The 10,167-nt window shown below is 42.6% G+C and overlaps 1 protein-coding gene across 1 annotated transcript in view; it reads right to left on the reverse strand.

The window, feature by feature from the left end:
* Nucleotides 1–484: 484 nt before the first annotated feature.
* The window catches only part of LOC122078700 (phosphatidylinositol 4-kinase alpha 1-like), a 43,996-nt gene continuing 34,313 nt past the window's right edge, over nucleotides 485–10,167 (reverse strand). The window contains exons 22-26 of the mRNA XM_042644798.1: nucleotides 3,316–3,511; nucleotides 2,856–2,996; nucleotides 2,006–2,214; nucleotides 1,196–1,357; nucleotides 485–998 (exon numbers count right to left, since the gene is read on the reverse strand). Of these exons, the coding sequence (XP_042500732.1) occupies nucleotides 740–998; nucleotides 1,196–1,357; nucleotides 2,006–2,214; nucleotides 2,856–2,996; nucleotides 3,316–3,511 (967 nt within the window). The 3' untranslated portion in view covers nucleotides 485–739. The remainder of the gene's footprint in view (nucleotides 999–1,195; nucleotides 1,358–2,005; nucleotides 2,215–2,855; nucleotides 2,997–3,315; nucleotides 3,512–10,167) is intronic.

Here is a 10,167-nt window from a genome sequence, read left to right on the forward strand (position 1 = left end):
TTTGAGTCTTTTTTTTTTTTCTTTTGTCAAGAAACTACCAAGATTTATTAAGAAACAAAACCCTGACGGAAAGAATCTCATCGGGAGGGGGAGTACAAGAATGAAATTTGACACAGAAAATGACGTTTCCCTTAAAATACAACCCACATATGACAAATTACAGTTCTCATAGATGCTATGGTGCCTCGAACTTCAACCCTGCTTCTCAAGAGCAAATTACACAAATAAATAAATAAATTTTAAAAAATAAAAAGGTAGTCGCAAATTTCCACTCCTGTGGTTGTTTTATTAGTGATACAGGAAACATTACCACTCCAAAGCCATGGCCAATTTTCTGGTAAATCAACTTGATATAGTACCAGAAGAAACATTGGACAAAAGATAAAACGAAAACTGTATAACGGTCAGATCTAATGGCCATTCGCCTCCACCACAGAAAGTTGCTCTTATGGAGAAGAGGGGGAGGGGGAGAGGGGAAGAAAAAGAAAAGAACCTAATTTTTTCTATTGATAAAATGGAGTTACAAGGTACAGACGTATTTCAACAGAACTCAGGATATAATCCCACTACAAGGAACTGTTGGTTCTTTCAGGTGCTTCCGCATTTACAATCTTTTTAGAATTGTCAAATAGAAAACCTCTCAAGAAAAATTCTTTCTACAAATTAATGGGTTAACGATGATCAGATACACTAGCAAGGAATCATAATAATAATTACAGTGAGTGAGGCCGATGAGCTTCTACTTTTCAATGCCCTGCTGCAAATACTGTATTAAATCGTAGCCTGCAGTAGTCCACTTATTGTATGCATCAGCACAGGTTTTAATCATGAAATTGGCAGCTTCACGCTCACTCATCTCAGGATGGAATCTCTTGCGTAGATTCCCAATGGGGTCTCCCCGGCTGAAGCAAGGTAGCCCACTGTCAACCATCATCAGTACTGTGTTGATGATCCCATCCTTATGACGTCGCGCAGCAAGGTACCCCTTCACGCACAAGCTGCAGATAGTGTACCAATCATAACAAACAGCACTAAGATCTAAGTGGCACTTTAGTCAATGAATCAGTAAATTACTCCAGAGAATGTTTCTGTGCATGTGTGTGTGTGCGTGTGCGTGTGCGTGTGCGTGTGCATGTCTGTGTGTGTGTGTGTGTGTGTGTGTGTGTGAGAGAGAGAGAGAGAGAGAGATTATTACCTTACGAAGTATTGCCAGGTCTCACTTTTCATCACCCCAGATGGGTCAAGCAATTGTGTCATGTCGTGGCTCAGCTTAAAATGAGCACTTTCGAAACGCATATTGCCACCAGGGGAAGTTTCCAAGATAAAACCAAAATCGATATGTACAAGCCTGCCCTCACTGCATGAAACAAAATAAAATAAAAATTAAGAGTAAACTTGCCATCCAAGTAGCCAGGGCACAGATACAAATGTCCTTTATGGGTATGTATCCCTATGATGGTTTTGCTTGACCTTCACATCTCAATACTGCCAGAAGTATAGCTGTGTGGCTTTTACCCAAAAAAAAAGCAAGGCTCTCCATCTGGTTGAAAAGATGAAATGTGGTAAAACATTTTAAGAAGAAGAAATGGTCAATAGTTTAGGAGAAAATAGAAAGTTTTTTCAAAAGTAGTTGAAACTCAGTAAAATTTCAATATTGTCACACTTTTCTACTAAAATGTAAATAATTTGCTTAGTTACACAATCAATGTTGGTAACGACTATAAAAGCATCTATTTTGTTATCTAAATCCTATATTGTATAATTTATAACCAATAACATGGAGCCTTTATGGTTTTCTTAAATTAATTATATTTCTAAGAACATATTATCCCATTGAACTTTTAAAATTATATAAGTTAATGACCCAAAGTGGGGAGTATAGCATGTCTGCGCTGTCGAGGCAGTAAATAGGAACTTCCAAATTATTGATATTGTCAAGGATCCTGCAACCCCCCACCCAACCTCTCTTATCCACATACACTAATTCAGGGATGATTGGGCATACTTGTCAAAAAGAAGATTCCCATTATGACGATCCTTTGGTTGAAGCAAGAGGCTGGCAACTGCATAACCAGCACTGCTAATTATGAAGTTATCACGAGCAGCTTCAAAACTGGCCGAACCAACAGGCCCATAGTCTTGTTGAAAAATCTCATACAATCCACCATCAGTGGTTTCACCCATCTGGCTTCTGCTCCGTGAATTAGGGACAACCTGCAGGTGCAAACCTGATAAGAAAGATGAATGAAATACTAAAAGCACCTATAAGCAAGTCTCATAGAGAGTGCCACATGCAAAGAAATATGCATAGATATAAGGTGGATCCAGCCATTCCAGCCAGACTGACAATCTCGTCCACTTCGGGTGAGTGCAGAAATAAAGATCTTCAGTGAGGCTTAACCATTTGCATGCATGCCAGAGCAACAAACACTTCAAGTCATGAAAAACACACATTAAATATGTAGTATTTACAAGTAAAAGAAAGTCAAGAACAGAAGTGAAAACAGGCTCCCACAACCTTCTAATGTTGAAGATAGATATCACAAATTTGGACTGTTGATTGAACTGATAAATTAACGTATTTTTCCAAATTAAAGGGCCATTGCCCAGTGCCTGGTCCTGCCTATGTGGGATCCTTGGAGGGGTGAGTTTGGAGACTATACTAACCTTCAGCATTTTTTATGCAAAGTGGAGATGATTGACCCATATTGGACAAACCACTTTAAAATGAAAACTGAACTCACAGTTTGACAAAATAGGAAAAACAATGGCAGGCCCAATATGCTAATGTCTATCATACCAGTAAGGTAGATAGTACACATTAAGTCATGCCATCAAGATAGCCAACATTATACCTCAATTATGCCTCTCTCTGGGTCAGTTGGAAGAACTCCATATGGGAACAGGTAGAGGTTAAGCCCAACTGCTTCAAAAATGTCTTTGAGAAGTGAAATCACTTGAAGGGCTAGAACATCTTGTCGGCAATCATCTCCAACCTGGAAAAGAAGAACCACGTTTTATGCTACATATACTAACATCACTAATGCATTGATAGATTTGAGAACATTGACTAATTTAGTAATGTTCAGTCTAGCCAAATTGGCATCAGTAGCATGGTTCTGGACAATTCCAACTGTCAGGAAAAAAAAAAAAACTTACATATAGGCTGAATTGGCAACTCAAATGTAGTTTCCAGAAATGTTGGCCAGAATTGTCGGTGCCAAAAAAAACTCACATGGTTCCAATTTGGTTCTTGGTGCGGAACATTTGGTCAACAATCAACAAAGTGTGCATGAAAAAAACAAACAGGCTTACCTTGAAGATGCATGCTTGCGGTTTCAAAATGTTGTGATCCCCATCTCTGTCCACCACATTAAATGTGATCATAATAGGAACTTTCGCAGCAGACTGTAGAGGTATCCCACTATCCAATTGAATCCCACGAACAAGTTTGCTGGGAGCAGTTGGCAGATAGAGGTCATCCCCATGCACTTCAATTTTTTCCAATTCTCTGTGGTAGGATTTGAAGCAAATTAAACAAAGGTAAACATATTATTTTGAAATTGAGTCTTGATCTGATTCATGATACAAGAAACAAACCAGGTATGTGTTCAAACCATGACTGCATAATACATAAGATGATGATTAATAATACTCATAATGTGGAACCAGGCTCACTAAGGTTTCCTTCCCCTTCCCCCCACCCCCTTCTCTTTTGCCTCTTTTTTATTTTTATGAAAAATCGTATTGACAATCATGAAGAAACAACTGTAATACAACCAGTCATGGGCATAATAGTACAGAAAAAACAGCTATACTCATATAAGATGAATCTCATCAAATAGACTGAACACATGATTGGTTATGGGCCGTATGGCCCTATATAGTATTTATTGATGATGCCTACATGAGCTCTTCCCTAAGTGAGCTCTCCATACAGGGTCTCACTTCACAATCATCCACCAAATCACCAATTCCAAGCCCTTTCCACTTGTAGTTAGGACCACTCATATGATCCCAGCTATTTTGAATGAGGGTACGTATCCTATTATGTAGTGTTCTTTCTGGTTAAATGGCATGGGGTCCATCTTCTTGTTATTGTTGTACAATTGATGTTTCTTGTGGTTTTTGTAACCTCTACTGTTGTCTTCCTTAGATTGAAAAAGGTTTCACCTATCCATAAAAAAAGGGGGAGCTTGTTGCAAACCAGTACATAAAGCCTTCAATTGTGCAACTGTAAGGTCTTCAATGCCAACGAGCCCAAAAAAAGCTAAGAGAATGGAATCTTGATGATTCCTGAATAAATGTCCCATCCCTGCCAGTGTTCAGTTAACTGCCAAGCTCCCAGAAAAAAATTCTGCTCAATTTGTGAGAAAGGACCCAGTGGGGTGGGGGGGTGGGGGATGATGGGATATGAAAATTGAGAGCAGGACCGATTTCATGAAATTTCCCCAATTCCTCAAAGTATTTAAGCAAGTCAAAAGAAGTATTTAAAGAAAAGTCATATTAACTAATTTTAGTTAGATTTTTTTTATAGGACTGTTGTGCGTCCAACTATGATGTATGGGGCAGAATGTTGGGTGGTAAAGAAGAGTATGTGTGGTAAAACTAGGAAGGATAAAGTACGAAATGAGCATATTAGATCTGTTTTGGGAGGGGCTCCGATCAACGATAAGCTCTGTGAAAGTTGTTTGAGGTCGTATGGTCATGTTCAAAGGAGGCCTAAGGACGCCCCAGTAAGGAGGAGCGATCGGATCTATACTAAATGAGCCAAAAGAGCTAGGGGCAAGCCTAAAATGATCGTAGACAAAGTGGTGAGGAATGGCATGCATAGCCTTGGTCTTGTCCCCACTATGACCTTAAAACCTTTTGGAGAGCAACGATCCATGTTGCCGACCCCATTTAGCTAAGTCTTTCCTAACTCAAATTTTGTCTCTCATCTCTCTTCTTTCCATCTCTCCCCTCCTCAACTCCTATGTAGCCTTTTCTCAAATTTGTTTTGTATGGATCCATGTAGCCGACCCATTAAGTTGGGATAAGGCTAAGTTTGTTGTTGTTGTAGTTAGATTTTTTTAATTGTATTCAGAATTTTAATTAACTAACTAAATTGTTGATATTTTGAGTCTTAGACTCGTATTAGGAATCTAAGGGTGGTACAAACAGGTGCTCCTTGAGAAATTCAGCCTATATTTTGACTGCATTTGTTATTGTTATGGAAAAGGAACCACACAACATCAGCATGCGGATTCCTTTATACGCCCTCTCACATTTCACCATGGGACCACACACTCTCACAATTAAATACACCCCCTATTGTACGATTAGTCATCTATAATGCCTCTTGGTGGGAAACTGCATGTTGGCGTTGTGGGGAACCTCTCTATTTATTATAATTATTGTTTGTACTACTATTATTATTATTTAAATGTGTTAAATTCATATTCACTTAGAAATATACTATATAATGTTCTGTAGTAAGAGTGAGGCCAGGACACAATAGCAAGACGCATAATTTCAGGTTTATAGATCACTTGAATGGGGGTTCAGCATTGAAGAAAATAAATAGAACACATATAAAACAAAAGTAGGTTTCAACAGGTCAATAGCTGATGCAATTCTGGGTCACAAAACCCTGTTTTGGGATCGCCATGGACCCAGAGGACTATTCAAAAGCTCAATTTAAGAGTCTAGAGGCAACTTTGTAATTGATTTGAAATTCAGAACCAACAAGTAAAGAGAAATCAAGTTCAGGACATAATTGGAAGCAATTACTTAAGTGAGACTATTCCTGGAAACTACTACTAAGGATGGGGAAAGAATAGAATAACTAAGGACTAGAGGGCATATATGTAAATTGGAATAGTGGGGTTTCAGTTTATATCACAAAGAGGTTGTCTTCAGCCTCTCGACCATGAGTAGGAGCAGAAAACCAGCACTATTTAAGGGGAGAGAACTGATGCGTATCTGGGGTTCCAATAACCCATTTCAGATCACTTACGAGCCCATCCAATTAAGCAATATCTCAAATCTAAGACTCAATGGCAAATCCATAATTTAAGGATATCAAGTTAACAAGATCTATGCCTCTAATCCAATCAGAAAGAGAACAAGTTCCTATATGAGAAAAGGATGATAGTTAACTCCCCCCTCCCAAGACTCCTCGCCAGAGCTTATGATGGGGATCGCCGGACTCCTTGCCTGAGCTGACCATGGCCACCCCCTAATGGGGCCCCCCATCCCCTGCCACCTATACCTGACCCCTTCCCCTCTGCTTCTTCCCCCTCTCCAGCCCCTCTTCCTTCCCCTTTGGGAATCCCCTGGAACTCTAATTTCAAGATCGCAACCTCCCCCCTGCTGAGAGTCTCCATCTCCACTTTGTCCCCCCGGTCAATCTTGGAGACTCCAATGTTGTTGTCTATCCTAAAGGCCTGCTAGATTCTGAGGCTTCCCAGTGGAGTAACTCTCTTGCTGGTCACTTCCTGGGCAGGGCACCCCTTTCCACATTGTGAAGCTCTCCCTCTTGAGGCAATGGCGGCCTTCAGGAACGATTGATACTTTTCTCTTGGATCATGGGTCCTTCTTGTTTCGCTTTTCTAAGGAGCAGGACCGGTTAAGACGTTTGGAAGGAGGTCCCTGGCTCGTCAAAAGATCCCCAATTTTTCTTCGTCCCTGGCATCAAGCCATCAACATATGCTTTTGCGAGGATCTACATTGAAGTCGTGGCTGCTCACGCCCTCCCTTCTTCCATTATCCATCCAAGATGAGGATAACTTCTCCTTCCAGCAGTCTATCCTCTACGATTGGAAGCCACCGCAGTGCCTCAACTGCAAATTTTTTGGACACGACTCGAGTTCTTGCCCACTGAGGCCTCCCCTGACTGATTCCTTGGGTGCCCTGCATTCTGACACCATCAGTCCCATCCACCAGCGAGATCATTTGCGAATGATGGAACCTGGCTCATGACCTCCTCTCCATCCGCGGGCAAATGGAAGAGGGAGAACTCGAAGGAGAAACCTTTTGAGAACCACCTCTGTCAACTAGGCAGCTGCGATTGTCGGAAACCCTCAGGTCCTTAAAGCTCCTTTACTTGCTAGGCAAAACAGGTTCGTTGTGCTGGAAAAGATAACTGACACCCTCGAAGACCCATCTCAGCTTGTCGGTAATGGCGACAGCGATGTTCAGGTTCCTTCCATTGCAGATCATGCTTTGGATGGTACGGCAGAAAGCCCTAACGGCTTTTCCTCTTCTGACCATGCCTCGTTGGACCCTTCTGGCTCTGCAGACGAGGATAGCTCCTCGGACTCCGATGGTGACCTCTGGACCGAGGGGACTTCTGCCTCCCAGCCCCAAACGTCGACCCATCTGTGACAAAGTGGCTGCCTTCCTCTGAAGGTTGGTACTTCATACCCTGTTATAGACCCTCATGACCCACGTGTCCATGCTAGTACACCTCCTATGCACTCTGTGCTAGATGGGGGCCTTGATACTAATGGGCCTCAACCTTTGGTCAATCCCCCTTTATCTAAGCCCATTAAGCCCATATTCGCCTCCACCCCCTGGCCCACTGCCAAACCAGTCCTACCCAGGCCCAGACCTCAACCATGGACCCCTTTGCTCTGAACCCATCTTCCTCGGGCCTTCCTTCAAATCTTCTTATGACGTGGCTGGACCCTTCTTCCCTACCCGACGGTTCCTCCACTTCCGCGAAGCCTGCCAAACCTTTTAAGCCTATGGTTCAGCTTAAATCCAAAGCCAAAAAGACATTAATAGCCAAGCCCAACCGCAGCCACCCTTCTCTCCACCCTCGAGAGTCCTGCCTTTCCCTGACCCCTGCTCCTCGATCCTACCAGAGGAGAAGTAAGTCCCGTCCTGCCCCTGGAACTCTTGACTCCTCCCCTGCGGAGCATTCTTTGCCCTCTCCCGACCTTGCCTAATGTCTCAAGGCTTCATTTGGAATACTAGGGGCCTTAATCCCCCATCAAAGCATGCGGCTGTGAGATCCTTCATCAAAGAGTTGCGGTCCTCCTTCTGCCGTTTGATTAAAACCCATATCAAAGAGTCTTCTAAGGCCAGAATTATTACCACCATTGCTCCTGGATGGGATTATCTGTCTAACCATTCCTCTCACCCAAACAGCCGTATTTGCTTCATATGGGACAAGTCCAAACTAATTGTCTCCCTTTTCCTCCTCCTCCTAGTTCCTTCACCTTTCTATTACAGACATTACCCACAGCTCAACCTTCTTCCTCACCTCAATCTATGTCTCTAATCGGAGGGCTAACAAGGATACTTTGTGGAATGATCTTCGTCTTATTGCCAATCAGATAGGCTCTCATCCTTGGGGGATTTGTGGAGGGCCCTTGATATTGCAAATGTAGAGGCTCTTGATGCCTGCATTGCTGACATTGTTGTTGATGACCTTAGATGGTCGGGAATCAAATTTTACGAAATAATAAAAGATCTGGGTAGTCTCGGGTTGCTTGTAAATTGGACAGATTTCTAGTGAATGCAGGTTAGCTCACCTAGTTCCCTTCCTCCCATGCTTCTTTTGAATCCCCTGATATCTCTGATCATAGCCCCATCTCCATCCTTATCCAGCCTTACCCCTCCTTTGGCCCAAGCCCTTCAAATATTTTGACATATGGACCTCTCATCCTGACTATCCCAACATTTCCAAGGAAGCCTGGCTGAAACCTGTCCAAGCCTTCTTCACTCCCCTTTTAATTATGGCTAGAAGCTAAGGAATGTCAAAGAAGCCCTCAAATCTTGGAATACTAGCTCCTTCGGGAATATTTGTTCTCAAGTTATTGCTTGTAGGGACAGGCTCTCCTCCATCCAGATCCAGCTTTAGTCTGACCACCTCGATCACTCTCTTGCTGAGGAAGAGAAGATTGAAGCAGCTGCTCTCTCTACCCTCCTGGCCCAGGAAGAGAGTTTTCTGAGGCAGAAATCCAAAATCAACTAGTTGGAGCTTGGTGATTCAAACACTGCCTATTTTCACAGATCTGTGAAAGCAAGAAACAACCTCAACTCTATCATCAAGTTGTCTACCCCAAAGGGGAACCTGGTTCACAGAGTGGATGAGATTAAGAAGGTTGCAGTGGATTATTTTGAGAATCTGTTCAGGCCTATCACCACTCCCAGCCCCCCATCCCTGATGGTCTCTTGAATAAATCCATCTCAGCCTACATGTCTAATATGCTTATGGCTATTAACTCTGATGATAAGATCACTGCTGCCATTCACTCCCATAAGGCCAGCAAAGCACCCAACCCCGATGGATTTAGTATGGGATTTTTTTTCTCTTAGGACCTCATCAAGGATGATTTGATCCAGGCAGTCAAGAGCTTCTTCTTTAACCCAAGTCAGATTAAAGGGATCAACCACACCTTCCTTTGCCTCATCCCAAGGAAAGTGGGAGCTGAAGCTATGAATGATTTCAGACCAATCTCCTTATGCAACCTCCTTTACAATTTAATAGCTAAGATCCTTGCAAATAGGATCAAGCAAGTGGTGGGCTCTCTTGTTAGTAGCAAACAATCGGCCTTCATTCCGGGAAGAAGCATCGGTGATAACATTCTCCTTTGCCATGATATTATTAGAGGATTTGATAGAAAATCTCACTCCCACGCAGCCCTTATGAAGATTGACATTCACAAGGTCTTTCACTCTTTGAGATGGGACTGTATTACCATGGTCCTTAACTCCATGGGATTCCCCCCGGTCTTCACAAATTGGATCATTGTATTGCTGCCCCTCGCTTCTCAGTTCTAGTCAACGGGAGTCCGACGGCGTACTTCTCCTCTTCTGTGGGGATTTTGGCAGTGATGCCCTCTATCTCCATACATTTTTTTCCTGGCCATGGAAGTTCTCTCCAGAAGTTTACAAGTGGCCACCATGGTTTAAAGTATCTCCGATACCGATACTGTCACACCCCGTTCGCCCTGAACCGGAGCGGTGACCGAGTTAACACCGGTTAACCCAAACCTGCCAGGATCATCAGATACTGTATTCCACCACAGCATACACACACTAACATAAGTTCATTAGATCAGCGGAAGACTAAGTTTTACCTGTAAATAACTCCCATATACTTGATACCCGAATTGTGATACAATAAATATATATACATTTGGGCCTGAAGGCATGATATATAAACAAAAGAAT

Source organism: Macadamia integrifolia, chromosome 5 (assembly GCF_013358625.1).
Source record: "Macadamia integrifolia cultivar HAES 741 chromosome 5, SCU_Mint_v3, whole genome shotgun sequence".
NCBI lineage: Eukaryota > Viridiplantae > Streptophyta > Magnoliopsida > Proteales > Proteaceae > Macadamia > Macadamia integrifolia.